This window comes from Phalacrocorax carbo, chromosome 3, assembly GCF_963921805.1.
Source record: "Phalacrocorax carbo chromosome 3, bPhaCar2.1, whole genome shotgun sequence".
NCBI classification, from domain to species: Eukaryota; Metazoa; Chordata; class Aves; order Suliformes; family Phalacrocoracidae; genus Phalacrocorax; species Phalacrocorax carbo.
In genome coordinates, this window is record NC_087515.1 from 57837587 (window position 1) to 57864828 (window position 27242).

The window sequence follows — 27242 nt, forward strand, 5'->3', positions numbered from 1 at the left end:
GCTAACACTGTCATGATCATGTAGCCTGCTGGAAGTTTTCATTATCCAATGTCAAAAGGTCTGCCACATGTTTGCTGCTAGCAAGGTAGCATATCCTGGAAGATGATGGGATCTTTAGCATTTAAAAAGTAAATCTGTGAGTAAATTAGATGCTTCAGAATGACTTTTTTTTTTTACTTCTATACCAAGCCAAACCAACAAATATCTTGGTTTATGTTATACTTTTCTCCTGCAGTATACCTTAAATGACTCTTCAGGCTATGGTTGTGGAACCACAAAGCTTTTATTCCTTTAAGAAAACAAAAGAAAGAAATATATCTGTATCATCCATAGCTCGGAATTCTTCTGGAATGCCACTAAGAGAAACACATGGTTTTTTTCAGCCTGTGGCCATTTCCAACAATGCAGATGGTTAGAGATCTCTGAAAAGTCCTGACTTTGCATATTTGTGTGTCTCTGAAAAATGGAGGAAAATATTTTATCATGCATTTATGACATCTGCTTAAGAAAGATAAATCTTGAAGTTGAAGCAGGAGAAGGAGAACAAATTTTAGGCTGACCACAGCAAAGTGAGAATTCAGTTGAAAAAGTGCACTGTTTAAGGATCCTGGGAGCTGAAATGGGAGGTCCTGATGCTGCCAGGCTACCTTGGAAGGCAGTTAGGCTGGTGTCTGTTCTTAAAACAGTTGTTGCAGATCACCTGCAACAATCTGCAGACTCTGTCAAATGATACTTGCTCAGTTTGCATTTTCAAGATGGCAGCACCATTTATAAGGTTGGCTGGCTGTTTAGAGTGCAATTCTTTCTTTGGCAGTGAGCAAAGGTTCATTTCTCTTGGGACAGGTAAACGTGCCCATAGGGACGTAGGGGCTTCGTCGTGAAATGGGTAGAAGAATGTGGGAGGAGCTGGGACTGAGAAGGGTTTACTGGAAGCTTTTCTTTTAGTGGTGCTTTGGACTTCTTTGCAGTGAACTCTTCTCTAGCATTCAGTGCTCTGGTTGCAAGGATGTGCTTCTAATGTAGAAATACAGTGTCTCCTTACAACCTGTTTTTCAGAGACTCAGCAAAGAGTGAATGTGTATACTTGGAACTAAATGAATGGGAAGACATTTTTGCCAGACTTCTTAGAGACAGTAAATGGAGGTATCCTAAAATGAAGCCTAAAGCCTAAATTCCTTTTGAATTTGCTACATTTGGATATAATGAAAGGATTTTGGAGAAGAGTGGGCTAAAACTTACTGGCAGTTAGATGTTAACTGAGATGGGATGAGACGACATATAGAACCTGTGAGCACATATGTCAGGTAGTGAAATGGTGTTTTTGCAAGTGTGAAGGAGGTGTGATGCTGCATGGCAAAAATCCCAGTTAACAAACCAGCTGGGAAAACAATGCTTCAATGCAAGAAAAAGAACTAAATGCTTCCATTGAAAATCCTCATTTTGAAAGGGATTAATACACCTACACCAATGGCAGAGAATATAGTCTGAACTTCATGTTCATCTTTCATCTTCCAGCACTCGCTTATTTGCTCTGTCTTCTGTTGACACAAACTTTTCAGATGAGAAATCTATTAAATTGTCAAATAGTAGAGAAACAGAGCTTTACTTGCATGTTTCTTACTGGCCTGTGCTATTTTGCTTGTAGAGAAATGTTGGAGAAAGATGCTTTTTCTAAGTTAGCAGCTGTGTCTGCATTGGCATCACCATGACTCTTCCTTGTAGACTAGGCAAGGATTTCCTGGCCAGGAGAGGAAAGCCCAAAGCTGTTCTGCCTATTCAAGAGAAATGGCCACATTTCTGTTGTACTGGGCGGCCGTATTAGTGTCACAGTTAAAACCATCTGATTTTTTAGGGCTGTCACAATTTTTCTGAAGCTATCAAATACCCATACAGTAAAATAAGAGAAAATAACAAGTTTTATCTGACTCTCAGCTTCCATTTCCCAAATGAATCAATAGAAGTATTTAAATGAATGATGGGGCCATGAACCGAGCAAGGCTTGCCAAACTGTGTTTTTTGGCCAATGTGGGATTCCTAGAAGCTGTTCTGTTCCAAGTCAGAACCTATTTTGGTTTCTCACTGTTGGATGCTTTGTGGCAGGAGATCTGAGCAAGTGCTTCCTAAACAGCTGCTCATACAAGAACTACTGTGTATGGACAGACCAGAGTCAACACTGCAAGTGTGTGACCCCTGACTAGTGTTTCAGTCACCCATTCAAGCAACAGATAAATGCCAAGCTAAAAATAGCAAGTCCAGGGCCCAGGATAAGTATTTTCAGTCACCTACATAATAGGGTCTTTTCAAAACTTGTTAAAACACAAGATACCAGGAAATTAATTTGCCAAAAAACCCTCAAACTCCTATATAGTGTGTGTATGCATTTTTTTACATTTACAAAAGCCTATTTAGTAGCTAATTAGAGGAAAAGTTACTACTGTTGATTCTCTGCAGATTACTTCCTTAGCTCTCATATAATTAAAAAAAAAAAAAAAGCTGAGGGGGAAAAAAATCTTGATCAGAAATGGGGAGAAGTAAAAGGTTCTGTTACTTATCGTTATTGGCTGAGGTGCCTACACGAGCCTCCAGTGCTGTTTATGGAGCTGCAAGCTGCATCTAGCCGTACAGTTACCTCCCTGCTGCTGATGGGAGAAAGCAGGCAGTGAAATGTGGCAGCTAGCCCATGCTGGCTCTAAGGGTGTCTAAGTAAAAAGGCATGGCCTTCTGAAAGAGCACAGAAGGTCTTCCTTGCAGCCAAAAAACTGGTTGGGTGTGTTGGTGACCAACAGCAGGCAGTGTGTCTGCTAGGCGAGCCCAGCCTCAACTGAATTGGCAGAGTTTGAAGTGCAGTAAAACTACAGTTTAGCTTTCCTAGCACATTATTCTTTCAATAGCAGCTTTTTGGCCCTGCTAGCAAGCAGAACAGAGAACTGGGGGAAGAGGAGGACCAAGGTTTCCTCTTCTGCAGAGCCAGTTTTAGAGCATTTGGCTGAGGTCACGATGGCATTCTCATACGGTCCATATAAACACAGAGGCATCTCTGACAGTAGTGGTTACACTGATGCAGAAGTATACAGTGAATTTTAATGGCTGGTTAGCCTTCACTGATTAAAGAGGGCCTCTGACCTCCATTTGAAAATCCTGTTGTCATTGCTCTTGGGTGTAGGTAAGCCAGAGTTTACATTGAAACAGCTCATGGAAATTTTGATGTAGCTTAAAGTGCTTGCTTCAAGTAAATATGCCAATAGTTTTTCAACTACTTGCTCTTTTGTTGTATGCTAAGTGCTACCATGTTTTATTCCAAGCCTTGTGTTGGCATAATTGTGTGGCACTAAGGTAGTTTAGATGTGATGCGCAGCATCTGTCCACAGTAGCAGGAGAGTGGTCTAGATTTTCAATTGCTCCAATTCCAAAAACCTTTAGTTGTGTGGCCTCTATATATTGAGTTGTCCTCTGAAATTGGCCCTGCCTGCCTTTCCCTGAGTAACTTCACTTCAGTAAATGTTTTGGTAGTACTTGTACCTGTCTTGCTGTGCTTTAACTTAATCTTCCCTTCCCCTCTTCCAGCTGACTTTTGACACAGCTGGCCATCTTATCTTCCCACACCCCTTACACAGGGTAAAATCTTATATGTGCTAACCATGTTCTGATGTAGGACCTAAGCAGCTGACTTAAATTTAGCATTTGGACAGCCTGTAGCTGTAAGGAGTTTGTCCAGAGGAGATCATGGTGTGTTGCCATAGTCTTTCTGCCCTCTAGCCTTCTAATGGAAGGAAAGGCAAAAATGCAACAGCATCTGCAAAGAGAGCAGCTGCCTCTGTGTCAAGTGTCAGTGCAGGCAGGCTTGTGTTCTGTGGGAGGGTGAAGATATTCAGGGAAGCTGGGTGGGGACCCTTGCTCTGGATGTGGAGGTCCTTTCCCTATCCCCTTTCACAAAGGCTTGCCCATAAAGGGAGCTTTCATAACAATTGCATTGAGGGGTGATATTCTTACCTCTGCCCATAACCCTGATCCCTCTATGCTGACAGAGGCACCCTGGCTGAAGTAAGGGCACAAGAGAGTTGCTTCTTTTTGTGTCACCGAAGTGCCACGATTGTGCTCTTGCTATTTTGGTGTACTTGAGTGTTATTTTATAATAAAAATGTGTGCTGTGTGCTATTGCTTTAGAGGGGCTGACTCTTTGAATGGAACTTGTAATTGGAAAAGCATCTGTCCACTTCATCTATTCTGCAGTCGCTTGAGAGCCAGGAGGAGAGGCTGATCTGTGGCAGTGCCAGCTTGAAACAAAAAACAGTTTACAGTGACTGAGGGAAGAGAAAGACCTAGCTTGGGTAACAAGGTGGAAGAACTTTGCTTGAGTGGGTGCTCCTCCCCTGCTTATTGAAAATATCAGTTGTGGTTAATGGCTTTAATAAGCTTCATAACTAGAATTTTAAGTGGCTTGTGTACACTATATAGTCATTGCCCTGTTAGTATATTTTTAATTTCCATTTGAATTCTGAAGCTACAGCTGTACTTAACTCCTGGCACATATAAGGACATTAAGAGGCCCTTATACTTAAGTGATTCCCAGAAGTTGCTTTAAATTTGTTTTGCACCATGTTTTTTCTTTAAAATTTTTTAAGTAAGGAAGTTTGAACTATTCTTGGCTACTGATAAGCAACACTAATATATGGGATTAATGTCCCAGTTTGCCCAGGGTGATATCCTTATACAGGGATTGTCCTGCTTGACATCATTCTGTCCTGAATTCTTCCATCTCCCCAAACCAAACCACAAACTTGTGACCCTCATGATTTATGCTTTCCAGGCAGCTTGCGAGAGTGAACTGTTTGGCAAGTTATGTTGTCAGATAATGTAACTCACAGAGAGAGCATGTCCCTGTTTGACTGCATCCCTTTAAATTTAAAAATTCTCTACACATGTCATTGTGTAGGCTGGTTAAATCCAAACTTTGGGTCTTTTCCTTGCATGTAAGGGACATGTTGCTGAAACTGGTCTACTACCTGTGTAACAGGAAACGATAATGTGGACAGTGGTGGGTATGGAGGAGGCCAAGCTACTTAGAGGCTGCCCTTATACTTCAGCTCTGTGCCTCTTTCTCTATGTTTCTCTTGGCTAACTTTGCCCCCTTTCATAAGCTTCAGAAGGGAATCAGTGATCCTGAATAGTCAGAACTCACAGGAGTCCTGCCACTGAGGAGTCATTCTCACAGGATCCCTCACCTCCATTTTTTGCGTTTTGGCCCAGGAAACCATTTGCTTCAGATGTACCGTGGGCAAGTGTTTCTTAACTAGGGTTAACTTTAGGACACCTTACCAAGCCTATAAAAAGGAACCATGTTCTTCACCAAAATGCTTGCAGATGGCTTATACGAAATGGGAGTAAAAGCCCTTCTCACCCCTAGTCTCATTTTCCCTTTGACTCCATATTGCTCTCTATTGGAGAGCGTTTATCCAGATGAGTGTGTTAGACCAACAGGTTGCTGTCAGCTTGTGACAGTATGGTTTTGCAGCCCTACGTGCTTTTTTCAAATATTTGCAGTTAACAATACTATGTAGTTTTTCACCAGGAATAATGAATGAGCTGTTTGATATAAAGCTAAAGAAGGAGCTTCAGTCTTCTCTGTTTTTTTTTACTTTTTTCCTTGCTCACTGGTGGTCAAGAGAGAGCTCCCTGCTCTTTGAAGCTTCAGCTCACAGGACGGATGTTTTCCCAAGTCACTTGTTGATCAGCTGCTTAGTGATGTGTGTGAGCATACTGATATATTGGAGGTATGTTTTGTACAGAAAGTACTAGCCTGGAAAATGTAGGGGGATCTAGTCACTATTATATCCTCTACCCAGTCTGTGTTGTCCTTCCAGACTTTACTGACTTAATTTAAATAAGGTTATTTGTGCAAATCTGCCTCTATTTTGAAGTGGATGTGTTAGAAGGTTGTGTTTACTTGTGCTGGGGTAAAGGGAGAAAGAAGGAAGAACTCCTAACCACGATGTTTTAGTGAAGGCTGGCTAGATGGTGGGGTGGGCATGCTGTTTCACTTGTCCAAGGAGCACGGTCTTGTCCTCTTTAACAGGTAGTCCTGTGCTGTGCTTTTTCCTCATAGTGTGTCTCCATTTGGGGGCAACACGCTCCTAAGTTGCATACTGAGATGCAACATTAGATGTGGTTAGATAAGGTTACACATTAGACCTGGGAGCTCAAGGGTGCTCCCTGTTCCCTGGGTTCAGACATCAATCTCCAACAGTCTCCTCTTTGTGATTTCCTTGGAGTAAGATGTGCTTTTCTTAATATAAGCTGTCTTAATATAAGCTTCAGGCTATTTGCCCACCTATGTACTAGCCAACATAGGGTGAGCTGGGAAGTGCAGACAGGCATAACCAGCTCTTTCTTCTCTAAGCCATGTGGATGTGGGTTAAGCTTTGGTCTGGAAATCTGATTGATGTGTTAATAAACTATGGCACCTGAACGTGAATGCTGTGCCAACAGGGTTTATTCTCTTGGTCTGCAAGCTGCACTAATACAGCTATAGTTTCTGGACCATGCAGTTTGTGCACACTGGCAGAGCAAGCTAAGGTCAAGCTGTACCTGCCTATGTAGACACTATCATTGTGTGTGTCTGTCTGTCTGTCCATCTTTCTCATCTAGCTTAATATCCTTTTCCTGCAGCTTTGTTACATCTTCTTTATTGCCAGGCACTGATGATTCCCAGGTAACCTCCCCCTCTGCTTCACAGCAAGATGTGTATTCCTTCATGCAGAGCCCCATAAGCATTGTTCTTGGCGTTACCCTTGATTTAACAATTGGAAAACACACTTTTAAAATGGTGAACTTGTCCAAATTGAAATAATCTGAGCTGAAGAGATTTGGAGTGGGTGCCTGCCTCATCTGGAATATCTTGGAAAGATTTTTAGGTAAGAGTTCAGTTATTTCTGGTGTTGAGACCATAATCAGGAGGAAAAAAGTGTTTTTCTACATTATATGAGGATTTTCAGCAGCTTAGCTGAAACTCTAGTATGTCTGATCTTGGAAATTTCAGAGGAAGCAGACTTCCTTTGTGTTGGAGATGCCTGTGGCCGGTTTATGAAAGTGTACCCAGATTAATCAAGCATCTCCCCTCCTCTTTGACTTGTGCTTGTCATGTGCCCAAACTTGTGAAAGTTTGGCAATAAGCTCAAAGATTCTTATGTGAACAAGCTTCCTCTGTAGGGAACAAGGAAGGGCCGGGCTCTTGCAGTTTGTCTAGGCAGGGAGCCCTGGTCACAGTGCCTGGATCTGAGTCCAGCTCCTTTCTCAGCTTGCAGTGGTCCTTCTCCCCCTCAGCTGGGGAGAAAGGGTACATAGGAAGGAGGCAGAAGCAATACTCCAAAATGTAGGAGCAGAGGAGGTAGGATTTTGCAGGTAACATCTGAGAGTAAAAGCTGAGGACTAAACTTTTAAGAACAGGAGCACAGGGGAACGGGTACTTGAGGACAAAAGTTAGACTGTTGTTCTCCAGACCTGAGAACTGAATCTAGGTCTCGGAAAACTTCCAAGCTCTACCGGCAACTTCAGGGGCCCTCGCTGTTTGTAAGGTGTTAACTCCCTCTAGTGGTGTGTCTGCAAGGCTATGGGCACAGTCCCCTAGTAGCACCAGTGGTGAGGGTAGGTCAGGTCTAGACCATATAGATAAAACACTGCCCTTGACTTTTATCTAGCCATTCTACCATGTTATGTAGATATAGATGCACTTGGTGTTCCTGTGAGATACTGGGCAACTTGAGTAAGGCATTCTGTTGACCCGTTGGACACTTACTGTGCTTCTCTTTCTGGGTGTTTAACTGGATCCACATGAGATCAGGCTTGAAGACAGGCTCAGCACAGGAGAAGGCTTCTGTAAATAGCCGCAATGCCACAGATAAATTATGATATTCAGAAACAGTAGGATCATTGACTCAAATGAGTGGACAAATTTGGTAACAGCACTTTTATTTAATGAACAAGAGTGATGAAGAGAGGTAGACTCCATGTTGGTGGAAGAGACTGCTGCTCTGGTTAGAACAGCCTGGGTGCATGCAGCACAGGCATTTCTAACTCTTAGTTGGAGCCAAGACTGGATGGCATGTGCTCAGGGGTGTGGGGCCTTGCTTTCTGTGTTTGAAATTTTGCATTCAAGTGGCTGGTCACTAATGAGAAGTGTCTGATGGGGGAACAATATAGAAAACTGCATAAGGATTGTATCATACTCGAAGCAGCATCCTAAATGTGTTCACTGATTATCAACTGTGCAAACTAATATTCACTGTTCCATGAACCACTTCACCTGGACCAACAGAAATGAGAGAGAATTTTTTTGCATGGCTAACATTAGATCACCATGGCTGCTATGGCATTACTGCTGTTAATATTTTAGGACTGGAGAAAACATACAGTCATTTAGTAATGGGGTTGTACCACTGAAGATTCTTATTTCTACTGCAGGTGTCCCCAACCCTGGCACTACTAAGTCTTTTCTTGCTGTCTTTAACATCCTTTCCTAATCTTCTGTTCCTCATAATAATCAATAGACAGTAGAAGCCTTCTTGTGTTGCAAACGGCTTTATTTTAGCTGTTGTATTTTGACTCTCCACTTAATGAGGATTAGCTTTAAGTCGAAAAGAACTTTCCTTGATCCTGAACTCATAATTTTTGATCACTTAAACTATTCTTTTTATTCTCATTTTTATCTACTTTTGCCCTGACCCATAAGTCGCCAAAACAACTGAATGCTTTGAAATGAGGAACACGTGGGTTTTTCATTTGTTTCATACAAATGACTATTTGCTAGTATTCTTTTACCTGTACTAAGTGCAACCCATTCGTAATCCCACCAGGTTACATACGAAACCAACATCTTCCAGTCCTGGTAATTTATGGCACTTTTATTTATCATCCTCAGACTTAAAACATTGTCTACCATTGGGGCAGTGCCATCTATATCTGCAGGTGAACTTGTTTAGAGCTAACTGTATTAGATGTCCAGCAGATATATCTTTTTAAAAATAAATAAATCTTTTCTAGACTTATACATTTAGTACATGAAGAACTGGTCTTATTTTCTAATTTATTTTTGATGACTTACGCTGGCCATCTTCCAGGACTTTGAGAGAAATCCCAGTTTCGTACAGTCTGAAACTTTCATACATTTGAATTAATGGTCATCTTTCCCTCCTTTTCCTTCATCTTTCTCTTGCTGTCCTTTCAGGTTGCTTCCAAACTTACTATACAAATGATGGCTTTAACTTTACTTAACTTCTCTGTTCTCTCGAAACTTAAAATCTTAACTAAAACATCAAACAACCTATCTCATTAATTCCCAGCACTGCGAATGAGATGATGCACAGTGAATGGTCAGTGAGGATGAGGGACAGCAGGCTAATTTGAGAGTTGTATTTATAGTGGCAAGTTTATCCACAGGACAACTATTGCCCTTTAAATTTTAAAGTATCAGATAAATGTTTAATTTGTAAATACTTGTAATGTTGTCAGACCTGCTTTTGCTGTTCTGGAGGTGCCGTCCTCATGGTCAGCAGACTAGAGTGTGCAAGTGTTCTTCAGCTGCCCCTGCAAAATCCAGCCCTTTGGCTTGAGCTGCTGTGGGAGGTGGTTTCAGAGGCTGTCAGACCTTCCTTGGCCTCACTAATGGGCCTGTTTCTGTTCCATTCACTGTTGGGGCAGTGATCACCTCTGCCAGAGGCTAAATAGCAAACAGTTGGAGAGGTTGTAATGTCTTAAACTGCTACAGCTATTTACTACTTAATGCATGTCAGTGCCCTAGTGTCTTTTGCCAGTAGCCTGCAAAGCATTCATGCAACCTAAATAACCATGGGGCTATCTTCCAATGAAAGCTTGAATTTAAGTTGCCTTCACAGAATCACAGAATGGCAGGGGTTGGAAGGGACCTCTGGAGATCATCTTGTCCAACCCCCCTGCTTGAGCAGGCACACCCAGAGCAGGGGGCACAGGAACGTGTCCAGGTGGGTTTTGAATGTCTCCAGGGAAGGAGACTCCACAGCCTCCCTGGGCAGCCTGTGCCGCTGCTCTGGCACTCTCACAGGAAAGAAGGTTTTTTCCTCCTGTTTAGCTAGAACTTCTTGTGTTCCAACTTGTGCCCATTGCCCCTTGTCCTGTTGTTGGGCACCACTGAAAATAGTCCGGCCCCACTCTCTTGACACCCACCCTTCAGATATTTATAAGCACTGACAATATCCCCGCTCAGTCTTCTCTTCTCCAGGCTGAACAAATCAGCTCTCTCAGCCTTTCCTCATAAGGGAGATGCTTCAGTCCCTGATCATCTTCGTAGCTCTCTGCTGAACCCTTTCCAGTAGTTCTGTCTTGAGCACAAAACTGGCCACAGTACTCCAGATGTGGCCTCGCTAGGGCAGAGTAGAGGGGGAGGATAACCTCCCTCGACCTGCTGGCCACACTGCTTTTAATGCAGCCCAGGATACCATTGGTCTTCTTGGCCACAAGGGCACAGTGCTGGCTCAGGGTCACCTTCCTGTCCACCAGCACTCCCAGGCCCTTCTCAGCAGAGCTGCCTTCCAATAGGTCAACCCCCAGCCTGTACAGGTGCATGGGGTTGTTCCTCCCCAGGTGCAGGATCTTGCACTTGCTCTTGTTGAATTTCATCAGGTTCCCCTCGGCCCAGCTCCCCAGCCTGTCCAGGTCTCCCTGAATGGCAGCACAGCCTTCCGGCAGATCAGCTACTCCTCCCAGCTTGGTACCATGAGCAAACTTGCTGAGGTTACACTCTATCCCATTGTCCAGGTCATTGATGACTATATTGAACAGGACTGGACCCAGCACAGACCCTGCGGAACACTGCTAGTTACGGGCCTTCAGCCAGACTCTGCCCCATTGATCATGACCTTCTGAGCTCTTTTGTTCAGCCGTTTCTCAATCCACCTCACTGTCCACTCATCTAACCCACACTTCCTTAGCTTGTCCATGAGGATGTAATGGGAGACAGTGTCAAATTCAACAGCATGGAAGCTAACTTTGGTGATATTTTTGGACCTTAGAATACTCCAGCAGAAATGAGCTCCTGCCCTGCCTACATTATTAATGCAAACTGGAGAGGATGCTTAAAAACAGTGTGTCCATCCTCCCCTCCCCCCATTGTTTCAGTTGATGGGTGTTTGCACCCACAAGCCCCATACCTCTTCTGTTCTAGCTTTTCAGAAAGCTGCTCCCTGTCAGCATGCTTCCTGTGGTCTGTTTTTCCCCTCCATCATCTACTGTTTGCAACACCTTGTCTCCCTTTCACTGGAGCAGAAAGTTGCAGTGCTTTGGTTTCCTTGCATAGCCTCATGGTGCTAACAAGACCCTTGAAGTACCACCCTTCAGCTATGCACAGCCCCTTTCAGGCTTGCGGCAGCCTAATCTGGATCTACCTGCTGAGTTGTAGTAGGATCAACCGCACTTACCTCACCAGTAAAATCAGGCAAACAGAAGACATGACTGTTTCTTCCTTCCCTCTGTCACTACAGTTGTTGTGGAGTGGTCTTGGTCCTGACCTAAGCATGTGTTTTTCATTCCTAACATAAAACACCTGATCATGCAGGCACCGTCATTCAGAGGGGAAAAAGTGCGTTGTTTGTTCGTTCAGCCAAAAATAAGAGCAAGAGTTACCTTTTCGGGCTTCCTCCCCTCCATTTGTGTTGTGTATCAGAGTTCAGATTTGCTGTAAAGTGATGAAGATATGCATGATCTTTTACAGAAAATGTAACTTAATTGAATGCCAGTATGCCAGACACAATTTTAGTCCCTCATTTCTGAAGTATTTCTAAGTTGTTTGGTAGTTGTTTTTTTTAATGGCTTTTGTTGGCGTAGAGGCGCTGTGTTACGTCTTATATCAAAACTTCGGTGAATTACTGGTACAGTTGCCCTCTGGACTGTAAGAGAAAGTTGATTTGAAGAGTGAAGACGGATAGGAGTAAGGATTTCTCCCCACGACTGGTACCAATCGGAGTAAAATTCCTTCCATGAGCACTCGGCTTCAATGAATTATGATCACAAAAAAGCACTATATACCTTCTAGGGAATCCCACCTCACTGTCACCTTCAATGTCATTTCAGTTGGACATGCCAACAGACAAGAGTTCAAAATGCGTATCAGACAAAATATTCAATGTGCTGAACTGCACTCTGAGTGCGGACAGATGCACAATTGGCATTCATGCAGGTCCATGGGTGCGTATTTTAATAAGTTTACAGTATTAACAATAACTCCAGGCACCCTATCTTAACGGTATTTATAATGAGCTGCTTAGATGAAATGTTAAGGATGTTTATTGTCTGTTTAGTGACTTTCTTGTTCTTAGTGTGATATGCGAATTAGTGTAGGGTTGGGATAGTAAGCTACTAAGTAAGAGTACCACTGTTATGGATTAATCTTTATCCCTTCCAATTCTGATCGCTTTTACTGAATATCGTCTGTGGAAGACTTTTTTTTTCCGCCTCTTCCCTCCATTATTTAAATTGCTAATGAGTCTATAGCATTAGGTGAGAAACTCCCTTATTGCCAGATTTTGTTACAGTAACTAGTATTTTTGATTCATCTCAGCAAATGGCCATACTTTCTTTCTGACTAAAATGCATGCTGAAAGAGTGAACCTAATTGGGAAAAATTGGGAAATTGCTAATTGGGAAAAGGATGCGCTTTGTGAATTTTTATTCATCGGGTCTAACAGCCTGCATGGCTGTGTTATTTTGTTCCTGCATGCTTTCTTTCAGAGGTGAGGAACGGGGAACTTAGTCATCCTATTTCTGTCCTTCCTCTTCACACCCGAATAAAGAATGAGCAGTTGGCATTTTAGCTGGAGATTCTGATATAGGCAGTTGTTTGGCACTCTGGGTACTTAACTTTCATTAGATTAACTTGAGCTAACTTGTTATCTTCCTGACTACTTTTTGGACTCTTCTTTTATCCAGTAGAAGAGTAATTTTGATGTTACTTGTGGCACTTGCTATTGGAGCTGTTAAATTTTTTCACAATTGTAGAAACTTTTGCAAACTGCTGGACCACGATGTTCCTGTCAAAATGCTTCTTTAAAGGATCTTGAAAGTGTTGGTGGGGTACAAAAAGACAGCCCCTGCTGGGGATGATGGTCTTGTTGCTTCCTTCTGGCTCTCAGATCCACCCTCCCTTTTGAATGCTTTCAGGTCCCTGCATTCATTCAGGAGGTGCCAAGGTGATGCAGCGCCAGGGAGCTGATCAGTGACAGGGCACTTGTGGGAGAGGACCCAGGCCTTGCCTTGGCTGGGGCAGGGGCAACAGAAGAGCCATGTGTCTCTGGCGCTAAGGCCACTGTGAGGGGGGGACTTGGTGTGGGGGAGAGGCTGAGACCAGAGGGTTTTGTATGTGCAGTGAGGTGCTGCTTTACTGTTCTGAGCTCTTTTTTTATGAGAAAATGCAAAAAACGGCCACCAGAATATTTTTTTGCATAATTGCAAATGCAGTAAACGGTGCTATCTGTGGATGATGAATTCTTATTGGGATTCCAGAGCTCGGGTTGTTCAGAGTGTGTGTACTGCTGCCCTGACTCAGAACAATGTGTCTGATGTGCTGGTGATGCAAAGCGAGAAGTGTGTGGGTGGAGGAGTTTAAAAAAAAAAATTGCCTTAAATACTCTGGCTTAGACTTTTGCTTTACTGCAGGCACTGGAAATCTGAGCTCTTCTGATGGCGCATGTGTGTCAACCTTGTAAGCCAACTTTGAGCAAGGGAGATCTTCTATAGTGTAACAAAATAAGCAGTCCAATCAAAAGAGTTTTCAAAGCAATTTCGTGGCTTGCTGCAGCTTTTGTCTACTTCCCCTGCCGTGACCTCTTCATCATCTTCTTTCTCACTACTATGAGAATAACATGATTGTGCTGCTGGGCATGGATTAGTAACACAGCTCCTGGCTGTGAGGGAAGGGTTATTTAAGAGCAGTCACCTCCTGTGTGGCTGGGGCTTGGCCTTCTGCTGGGCCAGGGGCAAGGAATCAAGCCATTGTCCCTTACTGATTTCCTTCTTGTCTGGCTCCAAGCAGATGGGGTTATGTGTGCTATCACTAGGCTGCTTTTGAGGTTAGTTAGAGGATATCTGTATGGACTAAGTGGGAAGTTTTGCTTTTCAGGAAGAAGAGATGCCAGATGTAGAAATTGACATTGATGACCTTCTTGATGCAGCCAATGAAGAGGAGAGAGCTCTCAAATTACAGGTAATATTATTTTCTAATTTTAAATCAGAATGTGTGGCTGAATTAATGCATTTGGGGCTGTATCTTGTGTTTGAATCCACTATATGTGTAGAATTAGAACTGAGAGGTTCCTAGGTCTGAGTTTAGCATAATCTACTGGACTGTGTGAAGGTAATCAAAATCCTTTAGGATGAAGAATTTCTGGAAGGTAAGTGATAACAGGAATAAATAATAGTTCAAAGAATCCACTAATATAGGGAGATATGCTTAGACAGATTAGACTCATTCTTTGGGGGTTGGACAAGATGATCTCTAAAGGTCCCTTCCAACCCCTACCATTCTGTGATTTATTTTACAAGGACATAAAATAAAGAACAGAAACCACAGAAAAATGAAGAACAGTCACATAAAAGTTTTGGCATCTGCGACTCAGTTACGATGACCAGGTAGTTTCTGTGATTCACTGCAGCAGCAGAAATATACATGCCTGCGTATACAGAGCAGAAATCCTCTGTTGTCCATAGGATACTGAAAACTTTGTTCTCTGACTAGGCTAGCTAGAAATTGGAACCCATTGAGTTATCTTAGAGTAACTTGTCTAAACGCTTGAGGAAAGGATAAGATGGTAATCAACAGGAATTAGTAGGGAAATTCAGAAGCTATCTGCTGAAATTATACAGCTCAAACCAGCTGTCGCATTCTCTGAACGCTGCTTGAGGTAAAAGTTAATGAACAGAAGAAGGGGGGGGAGAGGAAAAGAAACATTGTCTTAATAGAGACATGTGTATCTAAATCAAGATATAAAAACAGTATGAGGGTCTCTGTTTATAATCTTTTCAGATGCACTACAGGAAGGATGCCTGTCCCAGAGCAGTGGTTTGCCCGCAGCTCACTTCTGGGAGGTGACTAACTTGGTGCTTAGATGCACCATTCCTGATTGTAGTGCCTATTGGCACCCTTTCCTCAGTGCCCACTGCCCAGCCACAGCGGCATGGGGCTGTTTTCTCAACGTTCATAAATAGCTTTGCTGCTTCTGCCTAAGCTAGCTGCTGCAGCCCCCCTGCTAGGAATGCCGGACTTAGCTAACCGCTGTATTTCTGCATTACAAAGGCTGTGGTGCCCTCACAGAAAGCTCCCTTTCACATGTGTATTGCTGGGAGAAATGTTCTTGGGTTCTCCTCTTTTCAGTTTTTCTTGGAGAAAGAGATTTTGTGATTTCCAGCCTGGAGTAAGAAGCCATTATTTTTCTCCCGCGGCAAATCATTCTGGTCCACCTAAGGGGGCAAAGGCGACTTGCTGTAACACTCAGTTTTCAATAGCATCTTCATCCAGTGATTCCTGATTCTTGCTCCTTTTCTTTCCGTACTCCCTTGCCAGGTTTTATACTGTAGACTTGTTTATGTTCACTGTTATTCTGTATTGGAACTGATGCTTTCTTATTTTGCTTTTAGGAAACTCTTGTAGATTGCTACAAACCAACAGAGGTAAAACGACTTCTTTTAAATACTATTCTTATGTGGAAAGTGTAGCTATGTTCAAGCTAAAGTAACTTTTTTTTATACATATGATAAAGTAACTATAGGAATATTAATGGGGAGCTGATGGTCTGGGGCTTTATATCCTGGAAATATTTGTGCCTGTCACCTGACTACATTAGGAACAGGACTGGGCCCTGTGGAGGTACTGCTGGTCATTCCAGCTGAAGTATCAATACTGTCTACTTTCTCTTAAAGCTGTCATGTTACAAGAGAACTAAATACAAATCCCATCAGATGGTTAAAACACTGCTATGTTTGCATAAAATTTCAGTTTGAGAGATGGACTGAGTGCTCTTCAATGTGAAGCCATCTAATTTTACCTCTGACAGTAAAATTGTTTATTCTGGGAACTGTTATGAAGCTGTGCAGCTCAGCTAATTGTTCCTGTGAATAAACTTGAATACAATCATGGGATAACCTGAACTAGCAGGATTTAGTTAAAAGTACTCAGCTTTCAACTTGAATATCCATTAACATGTGCAGTGCCAATGTAGCTTACTTCTCATACAGTAATGTGTGCTTACTAGGAAGAGTAAATATTGTAACAAAAACTTGGACTTATTGTTTTTTTAACAAACAAAAAAACCTAAACAAAAAAAAGTTTTAAGTTGTGGGTCAGTTTCTTGGTTCAGTGCTTTCCCACCAGTGGCTGCTGCACAGTATTTAATGGAGTGGGTGGTTTGCAGGATTGCCCTAGTTAGACACCTTTCAGCTGTGCATGACTAGGAGCCAGGTGTTTGGTTTTTGAAACAAGGCTGTCTATAGCTTGGTTCCTCTGTAGCATCTGTAGCCACGTAAACTAGGTTTACTCAGGCTGTCAGGAAGAACCACTAGTATGGTTAAATAGACAATTCCCTGTGTATCAGATACTTTCTTGAGGGCTTTTCTGTTGTTATCGATGCCTGTGGTAGACTGGGAAAGTTTTCCAGAATTGCAATTACAGTTGCTGCTACTAACATTTTGGCAGTGCAGGGAATTGACCCAGAAATACTCACATGGTAACACTTGTATAGCTTGGTCTGTGTTGTACCTTGCTTTCTTTACAGCCGGTAACACGTCTCCCATTATGGATATGCCAGGCCAAAAAACAAAGTCTTCTGATGTCTCACTGTAGTAATGCTACACTACAGATGACCCCTGTCAGCCTCCTCCAGCCTTCTCTCAGCGTGTGCCACTGAACCTTATGGCACCAGGCTGATGTGGCATGTGGAACCTGGCATGGTTCTTCCCACAGGCTAGTGAGAGAATGTGGGGGTCATGAGTGAGTGGGAGGAACAGGTTGCCAAGAGTGTAGCGGCCACTCATGTACTGACCTCTTACCTCCACGTTATCTGAAGGTAGATGAGGAAGGCAGAGACTCAAATGATTACCCTTTTTTCTCCTTCATTGAACATGTAATAGAAGTTATTTTTCTTACCTCTGAAGCTTGACATCTAGTGCAATGACAAATTTCAGAGCTCTGATAAAGGTACATGACAAATGTTAGTGAGTTTTCACCTGGAAACATTGGTGGTAGAATGGCCGGAAATATTTGTGCCACGCTGGTAAACTAAGTTGGCATGCCAGTTCACAGGAAACAACATCCTGGACATGTGTGTTCAGCTGCCCTCAAGACTCTTTGATCAAGCTGAGATTTTAATACTGAACTTGTGACTTGTCTTTTCAGTCCTGTGCTGATGGGATGGAGGCAGATCCTTTACCTGGGGGAACATCCACCTTCCTTGACAAACTTTTGAGATAGCCAAACTGAGAGGAGTACTTAATCTGCTCTACTGTGAGGGTAGTTGCCAAAATGGGAGTCACTTCCCAGGACTGTTTTCACAACAGCAGCTTTTCTTCATCTGTAGCATGATAAGCCCAGTAATACGGTATGACTGCTAACTTAGGCCACTTAAAAGTAGTGATTTTTTTTTTTTTTTAACTTGCCACGTATGGACTAAGAGCCTTTAAGTTGGCTTAAACTTGCTATATGAGGATCCACACCTCGTCTAGAATATCGGCAATCTTTTCATATTTGCAGACCATTCAAAGCTATTGAGGTAATTGGTTTGTGAAAGGATTTCTGGAAGATTTGTGGAGAATGGATGTGAGCTGATGGAATTTCTCCTGACCAATCAAATACAGTCAACCAAGTGCACTAGGGATTTAGCACCAAGAGTTATATAGTTTGCAAAAGACAGTAATCCCTAACAGGGGAAAAATTTATGTAATATGATGCCTTCACTATTGAGAACATAAGGAAAAATAGTACAGGCAGAAAGCTTAATAACTTGAAGCTCTTATCCCATCTGTTCATTTATCTTGTCGGTTTTGCTTAGTGTCTTCCACTTAGACTAAAGGTTAAGGAAAGACTGAGGGCTTCTTGCATGTATTTGGGATTGACTCTTCATCAGAAGCAGTAGAGTTATCCAGGTCACTGGAAAGGTGGGAGGAATTCTTAGCCTCTAATAAATTGGCCAAAGACAGTAGCTGACAGTAACTTATGAGGAACTGCTATGGAACCTTTCTTTTAAGGGAAATATAGCCAGACTGTTGAATGTGCTCTGAAGTTTTTAAAAGCTAAGGTAGGTGCTACAGCTGTTGGTTTAATTGGTATGGAAATATGCTTAACATGGGAACCTTGTTGTAGAGAGTTGTGTAGTTTACCCAAACAAGGCAAATAAAGGTTAATCAGGGAAGTGCACACAGTCAGTACGATTTTTGGGTGCTATTTAAGTTTATGTTAATGATCCTTAAATTAAAATGTTGATTTGCTAATCAAGATTCATATGCAATGTGACTGATGTGTCACTCAGTCATTAAAAGTTAGTTTTGTAGAATGTGCCAGAAACTAAAAATAATTTCTGGGCACAATTTGCCAACTTGGCTGTTTGTAGAAACATAATAATTAAAAAAAAACCCCTAAAACCTGGTGGCTAAGAGATATATTTGGTAACTAGCAAACTGTAAAGTATATGTTTTTATTGGCGTTAATCACTGCAATATGTGACTTGTATTTGTACTTGACATCCTTTACTTAAGCCGCAATCTCCCTGCTCTGTGTAGTTAAGTTGCACTTGTTGAAGAGAGGTTGAGTAGCTGCCTGACTCAAGGCATAGGCTTTGGGATCTCAAATACGGGCAGTGCTTTGACACATGATGGTTTTTCCACCATGCCAAACTGAACAGTGCTAGAAGTATTCTTCAGAGAGTTTACACTTTCTCTGCTTCCTCTTCTTTCCTGTTACTATCATGCCTAGTTGAAAAATGGGACAAGTCATGTAGTCTTGACATAAGGCAAGGCTGGATGTGAGAGAACAGGAATTAATTTTTAGGACTGCACAAACTTAAAGGGTATGCTATCTGCAAAATCACTGCCACAACCAAATCGCGGATCTGAACTTTTGTGGTTGAAAAGGAGCAGGGAGCAGCAGCATCCTCCTGCATCACCTGAGTGCCACAAGAGCCAGTGTTTCTCTCGGCGCTATACATCACCTGTGGAAAATCCCACCCACACCTTTGTCAAGTTGTTATCTTGGTTCTGTCTACGTGATGGAGAATCTTAATGTAGGTCACAGGGAATTTTAGGTTTCATGTTTGCAGTGAATGCAACAAAGAAATTTAAATATAATCTGTAATCTTGATGATAGTTGACAATAGACTCTTATTTAGAATAGGAAGACTGTTGTAGGCATGAAATCAATGAAGTTTTGTCAAGACACATACTTTGAAGGAGGCTTGCTAAATCTGTGTTAATGTCTCTGCTACTGGCAGCAGCAAGACCACCCATTTAGATGGGGCTTTGGAGAAAATCTGAAATATTTGTGGCTGATGTGAATTAGAGCTTCCACAGGTGAGACTGCCAAAGTGATGACAGGAGAAATGACAAGGACATTCTTAAACTACTATAGGAGAGAAATCCAATGAGGGGGCAATTTTTGTTTACTGACTCTGAAGGGTGTGGTTGAGCTACACAGTGGCTGTAGATAACTAATCTTTGAAGAGAACTGGATAAATTAGGTTTGGCGTTTCTTTGCTGCTTTCTATTCTCAGAGAAATATACAAAGCTTCAGGTGAATGGGCTAGAGATCTCTCCCACTCAGGTGGCAGGATTAAATGTATCCAGACCATCTCATTAGTATAATTCTTCATGTAGTGCAGAACAGAAGAAAAAGCACATGAAGTTGCATCATAGAAGAAAGTTATTTTGCTCAGAACTTTTAATTAATAACAATTTTCAGTATGATTTCCAAACAAACTATGTTAAATTGCTGTGCATATTCCCTGGAGAATTTGGGCAGAGATTTAAGTCACTGACTACTCAATTACTTCAGTGGCTGGGCTATTTCAGGAGCTTTTAACACTTATTTTTGAGAAAGGTAGAGATGCACTTGCTTAACTACATGTTTCTCCAAATTTAATTCCTAGTTGGAGCAAATGACAGACTTGTGATGCAGTGTTTTAGAGTGGTCCAAGCACTGTGGTTTTAAAACTGAAAACTATTTTGAGTATGTCTTCAGATAAGGTATACTTAGTATGCAGATAGAAACAGAAAGCTCAACGCTTCTGAAGTGGAACCTCTAAAATTTTGAAGGATCATATTTTTTTGGTCCTACTATGTTTTATGAATTCTTCCAAATTCATGCTACTGTTTTTTAGTATAACCACAAGGCAGCAATACATAGGATACCCCTTCAAAGCAATAGTAACTGAAGATGTGTCCTAAAGCCTCAGTGCAGTGCACTGCCATACATCTGAGGGAGCCCAGAAGCTCATAGACATTTATTGCAGCTCAGCTGATGGGTGGTAAATTTTTAAGCCATAGTAACTATATTATGTGTCCTTATTACTTGAGATCAAATAGGACACTTTGTAGTGAAAAAAGTTGAGAAGCATGCATATTTACAAGCAACGCAGACAGAGGCATTTCTAGAAAAACATGGTTTCTTGTTCGTCCATTTGACCACTCTGAATTCAGTAAAGTAAAACTTTTTATGTGCCTGCTGAGATTTGCCATATATTTTATTACCGTGTTGGAGGGAATTAAGCTTGTTCAGCAAGTACTCGTGAGTACGACTTACAAATACCCATAGCGATATTATAAGAATAGTGGAGCAAATGGTGATTTGGCATGAATAAGCTGTGTTTGTTTTACATGCTGCTGAACTGGAGAGCACTGGACTGTATGACTTGACCACAGCTAAGCATTACGTTGTTTAGTCAGTGCCTTGTACAGGGCTCACTGAGAAGATAAATTGCTGCGTATTGTCCTACTCTGGAGCACTAATGGTGCCCTGGCCTCACTGGAGAGGCGGGCCCATGGGATTGTTCAGCGAGGCAGCAGAGACACTGTACCAATTCTTGCTAATAGAAGGTGGCTCCTGGCCCTGCTATCCTGAACCATCTGTGCCTCCTCAGTTCCCTACTTCCTGATCAGCTTCAGGTTTGAGCCTGTGGGGAAGGTTTTTGTTTTTTTTTTTTCTTCCCATTCAGATGGCATTTTTGAGCTATTGTTTAGTTTCTTTCCCAAGTAGCTGTGGAGATTGCTTTCCAGGCTGATTTTACTTTTTACATGCAGCCAATGAGGCTGTCTCCAGGAAATAGCCTTGGGCAAACACTCAAGGAAATCTTGATTTTTTTTTTTTTTTTTTTTTTTTTTTTTACTTGGCTGCAGGGAAGTAAAGCTGTGGAGGAAAGCTGGTTTAGGGTTCATTTCATGCTCTAGTGAAGCAGGAGGTCTAGAAACCCTACATTTTGGTTTAAGAACTAGTCCTGTTACATATGTACTGCTTGTGGAAGAGAAATCTGGAGAGACAGAGTCTAATTAGTCTCCAGAATTAACTGGAATTCATTGTCTGTCAAATGACCTCATTAAAACAATGAATCACGCCTGCAAAGGAGAGAGGTGAAGTGATTTCCTTCCCTCTCCTGAATCATCATTTCACCTTTGTTTGTCTTCTATTCTTTTATTCTGCATTAGACAAATGCTTTTGCTGAACTGAATGCCTTTGATTCAAGGGAAAGCCTTAGACAAGGGAGAAGACAAATGCCTAAGGCTGAATATAGATGAGCTCAAATGAACTATAGATTTACTCTGTCTCATTTAAATTTGCCTTTAGAATTAGAAAGACATCTTCTAGAAACACTGATTTTGTATTATGAATTATCAGGACCCTCAATACTTGTAACAAAACTGTATTTAAAGGTGGCCTCCTTGCAGACAATCTATAAAAAGAATTTACGCTAAGTCTGTGTACATTTTTGCCTTCTTTAATTTTTATTTACCAAGGCCCAATGTGCTGGTATCTGTGTATTTCTGGCTGTAGCCCTCCATGGAAAAATTAATAAGTCTTGAATCTTTAGCTGAATTATTGTTAAATGTTTTCCAAGCCTGTGAACTAAATAAGCATCATATAAGTATACAGAAGTAGATAATCCAGCCTGTGTTACAGAACTACTTTTAACGTAGATTGGTACATGATCAGCTTTCAAATGCATGATGCTAAACTTCAGCATGTCTCCTAGAGGGATTTCAGGAAAATGCTCTGTGTAAAATGATTTTTGTGTATTAGGTTGAGATAGATGTGGATGTTAAGCCTTCTATTAAACCTCAACTCAGATGTCCACAAGGAATAAAACTGCATTTTTGAGTGATGTTTAAAGAAAACAAATGGGTTTACTGTATGTCATAAAGCTGAGTTGGTTAGTTATAAAGTGAAGGCTTATTGAAATGCTGTGAAGTTTCCTTTCCTGCCTCCAAGAGGGAAAATATGCATCTTTTCTAGAATTCTTCCTTTCCTTGATGGGGAGCTGCAAAACAAGAAAGGCATAAGCACCAGAGCACTGCTGTTAATGACAGCTGGCTCCATGCAAGCATCAGATGCAAAATGATACTTATATCAGAAATATACTGAAGCAATTCTGTGGTTTGCACACCCACGGGATGTGCACAACAGCACTACTGCATTACATAAAATGTCTGCCACAGACAAAATGCTCTTGTTGGGTTTTACTGTTTGGTAGTGCTGACCCTTATTTCAAGGAAAATAGTTCCTGAGGGGTAAAGCCTTTTCAATTATTACATTTACTACTTCAATTGAATACAGTTCCCTTTCCTTAAGAACAGCCTCAATTAATTCAGATCTGGTTAGGGGGTTGCCCTACAATTTCGTTTATTTTGGCAGCACTAAGAAGTTTCTAGGTGGAGTTAATACTGAAAACTTCAAGCAAATATATTGTTTTACAAAAGAAGGTGCTTGTGGCACCACTGCAGAGTATAAGTGGGGGAACTCGCCTCCCCTGCTGTAATGTTGTACTGAAAAGCAACTGACCCTGGCTATATTTCATATCCAAGGGAAACTTGCTCCAGATTCTTCCAAGTTGTGGAGAAGAATGGACAGAGAAATGGCAGAAGTGCCTTTCAGACAGGGATATTCAGAATGGGTACAGTCAGAGTACTGTAAAATTCCTGGTCCACTCTGTGGATGGCCCTTCCTGCAGTGCTCTTACGTTTGACTTCTGTGAAACAGTTGGACAGTTTCCAGTGGAGGCGTCTTGTTGTTGCCTTGATGGTGAAAGAAGGTGGTGTAGAGTATTTGTGCCTTTAACAGACGACTAATAAAGTCATTCAAAGGGAAGAATTGAACTTCAGCCCATTCTTTCCCTGTCTTAATCTGATGTTTTGGCATGGGAATATAGGGCTTTATGGAAAGAGCTGTTGAAAGGCAATAGTAATTGCATTAATCGCAAGTAAAAAATCTTTTAAGATCACTTTAGAGAGTTTATTTCTATAATGACTTCACGCAGGACTTCATTTAAGTTTGATAGTAAAAAATCCTAAAGTACATTTAGGATGTTTTGGACAGTACCATGCCACATTAGTTTTGTGTTATCTAGCAGTTCTTTACAGTAAAATGATGAAAGGATAATGCAGAACCAATGCATAGTGCATTGAAAGTTGTGAATTTTTATAGTAAACCTGTCTCCTTCCTTTTTCTGACCTCTGAATAGATAAGTACTGTACTCTGACAAGTTTAGGGTGGATGTTGTTGCAGTGGCTTGTGTCGGTGTGGAAAAAGACAGCTTCTAGGGGATGGAGGGGGAGGATTTGAGGTCTTAACAAATCTGCTTTTCCAATCACCTCTTCAGGCTATCTGCCTATCCAGATGGAAAGTGCAATATTGATATACATCGATGTTTTCCTGTACTGGCCTCGATCTAGTTAGTTCAGGAATGGAGGCAAGAACAAAAAGGGGTTTTGGTGAGTGTTTGTAGCCCACGCTGACACGTATGCTGCTCTGCCTTTGCTGCTGTTAGTTGAAGCCACAGCTAGTGTGGGTGCAACAATAACCATGGTGCAAAAGTACATGTAGTGTAGCATAGATGTGCATAAACTGTCAGGAAAGGAAACTGCTCTGCTGGGCTGATACCTGCCAAGATTGTGGTCCCACCAGAAAAACCGGACATCTTTCTCAAGGTAAACCACACATTTACAGAGACTTTCCTTATTCACAGTGTAGCACCTGGATAATATACATTTCAGTGTGACTTTTTTGAAAGGTACTGTGTTGTCATTTAGGTGGTGACCTTGTTCACTGGAATTTTTAGCCTCAAGCATTCAGCTAGGAAGTCACGCTTTTTCTACTTTCACATCATCTTGACTGACTAGATCTGTAATTACATTCCATGTTTATAGCTAAATGATTTCATGGTAAGAACCCTTTTGTAGCTATATACATAGTACTCTGGATAAACATTATTCTCCCAACGTTGACAGTAAGGGGGGTGATTTAGCTTTTAATGCATCTGCAGTTATTATAAGAAATTGTATACCAAAAGGATTTCAGATAATGGTGTAACTCTGTAAGCTTTTGTTCTCCCACAGTTTAAAAAGAGAAAATCTGCTGAAACTGGGGAAAAAATCACTGTGAATAAAGACCTGGTCCATGAATTTTTTTGTTTTTGGTTTTTTTTTTTGTTGTTGTTTTTGTTTTTTGTTTTGGTTTTTTTTTTCAGAATGGTGTCATTCACTGAGCTCCACAACCCAGCATAAGCCAGTGGTGCTACCTCTGGCTCCTTGTTCCTGCCTTGCCTCAGACTGGTGTGAGCATTGGTGTGGGGCTGAGTGGTGAGCCTCGTCAGAGAGCTGAGGCAGCTTGGAAAGTAGCAGAGGAAGAGGAAAAACAGCTAGGTTTTCAGCCAGATCAGCTTTCTGAGTATGCAGCCAACCAAAATGCTAGTGCCGGCATGGAGAGTGATGAGAGAAACACCTCTTTTGGCAGGAGTGCTGGTTTCTGTGCAAGCTTAAACTGTGAAAGTCTCCATTGACTCTTTGCGTTGTATCAGCCATAGATTTTTGCTTGATTCAACAGTTGGTAGAAGGCCCTGTGTAGCAAAAACCTGAAAGTCAGCTAGCAACTGAGCCTGATCACTCATGCAGAGGAGAAACTAGTTGTTTGCACCTCTACTATGTGATGAGAGTATGCATATGAGGTTTCTAGAGATCAGGCCAGGGAACCTCCAGCTTAACAGTAAAAGCTTACATAGAAATGTATCGTTTGCTTTGATTTATAAAACGAAACAAACTCAATCGTGGTATTATGGGATCGTAAAAATTACTCATATTTTCTAATCTTTTTTCCTAGGAATTTATCAAAGAGCTGCTAACTCGGATAAGAGGAATGAGGAAACTCAGTCCCCCTCAAAAGAAGAGTATATAAATAACTCAAAGTAGTAGCACTCTGTAAAAGACATGGCAAGGGAAATTGGACTTTGAATACAAGACCTTTATTAAAATAGTTGTCTTTCTCCACAACTTTTTTGATTTCATTCAGTTTTGACTCAAGGAATTTGTGTGTTTTAAGGGTTCTTTTTTAAGTGTCAGTTTTTTTATCAAGAATATCAACAATTTGGATGCAGCTCAACTTTCACTTGAGGATTACTGAAGCAAGTGAAGAATCCAAGAGTTAGTGATGAGGGGCAGCAAGCCTACGTGGTGAACCAGAAGATCTTGTAAATTTACAGAGCTAGGAGACTTCTCCTTGCAACTAGTTTGATAACGTTTTTTTTTAAGTTGGTTGTACATTTAACTCATGGATGTCAAGTTTCTTGTGCTTGTCTGTACATAAACTATACAGTGGGTTGTGAATACTGTTTCACACGGATAGAAGGAAAAGTTTCTTACAGTAAATTATTTAAATGGTGGTTATTGCAAATTTGCTACCAGAAAGTACTGATTTAGATTACTAAAATGAGTGCTGCCATTTTTCTGAATACCCTTAAAGCAGCCCAGTGAAGAATTTCATCATATCTCCTTGTTTAGACTGCAGCATATGACAACTGGGAATTTTAAGGGCTTAATTTGTAAACTTAAAGTTATTTGATTGACTTTGATGCTTTGCCAGATTGTTTCCTCTCTGCCTCATGGTGTCTTGGAACTGTGGTAACCTATACTGAACAAGGGCCTCCAGTGATATCTAGAGAAATGTCTGTCACTGTTCAAAAGCTGCTTCACAGTGGAGGAAAGGCAATGCTACCAAAATGAATTACAAGCACTGTCTTGCATTTAGTGATGAGGTCTTAATCGAATGCAGATTCCTCTCCTATTAAGGTAGGCAAAGAATATTATAGTCTTTGTTTATGGCTCTGCCCTGAGAAGTGGGGAGACTTCCTAACTTGGGCTCTCGTACTTGTAAAAGCAAGAACAGAAGAGAGATCCCTGCTCCCTCCTGGAAAATGTCCTAACTAAAATGTTCAATAAGCTACCATATGCTGGTAGGTGACACTAGTCAGGCATTTTATATCAAGGGTGCTCTGAACATATTTTATTTTTCAAAAGAAGTACATGTTTGTGAATTTTATGTATACCGGCAAGCTTTTTTAATGTATTTAATTTTGTAATGTTTACTGATGATTTTATTTACCAGATATTTACTCAAATAAATGGAACAACTTGTGACTTGTTACATGTACACTTTACAAGACTACCGTTGCTGACTAGGTTGGTAAGTGGACTTCTTCATCAGAAAAAGAAGCCTGTGAGGTGGTAAGTACATGGGAACCCAACTGTGTAGACCCTAGTTGGCTTTTAATGTGCAACAAAAGCCCTTGCCCAGTATTACTTGGCCAAGCTCCTGTAACCTGGTCCACAGCCTTGCTTTTGAAAGTCTTCTGCAAATGAGGCCTGCCTTCGTTGTGCCCTAGGGGATTTAAAAAATGGGGGGCAAGCCTGGAAATTCTTTCAGATAAAAGCTGCTGCTTTCTTTTTTTCCTTCCACCAGAGGTGAGAGTAGGGGAGGGCTTATACTGGGTGACACTCAGTTCTCTACTGAAGGTGTGGAAGAAGGGTGTCTTTCAGCGATAGGCATTCTACCTTTCTTCCCTTCTGCACCCCTCTGAATTCTTCTCAAGAAATTCCAGCAGCCCTAAGACAAGACTTGGTGGTTTTGCCTCCAGCATCTTAAATTTAAATCTTGTGCCTTGCTGAAGTTGCAGTTCAGCTCTGGTTTCCTAAGGAGTCTTCCA

General features: G+C 41.5%; 1 protein-coding gene across 1 annotated transcript in view; it reads left to right on the forward strand.

Moving 5' to 3' along the window:
• Positions 1-26454, forward strand: part of PPP1R14C (protein phosphatase 1 regulatory inhibitor subunit 14C) — a 56054-nt gene extending 29600 nt beyond the window's left edge. Inside the window, exons 2-4 of the mRNA XM_064447029.1 lie at positions 14141-14224; positions 15655-15687; positions 25364-26454. Of these exons, the coding sequence (XP_064303099.1) occupies positions 14141-14224; positions 15655-15687; positions 25364-25438 (192 nt within the window). The 3' untranslated portion in view covers positions 25439-26454. The remainder of the gene's footprint in view (positions 1-14140; positions 14225-15654; positions 15688-25363) is intronic.
• Positions 26455-27242: the final 788 nt, after the last annotated feature.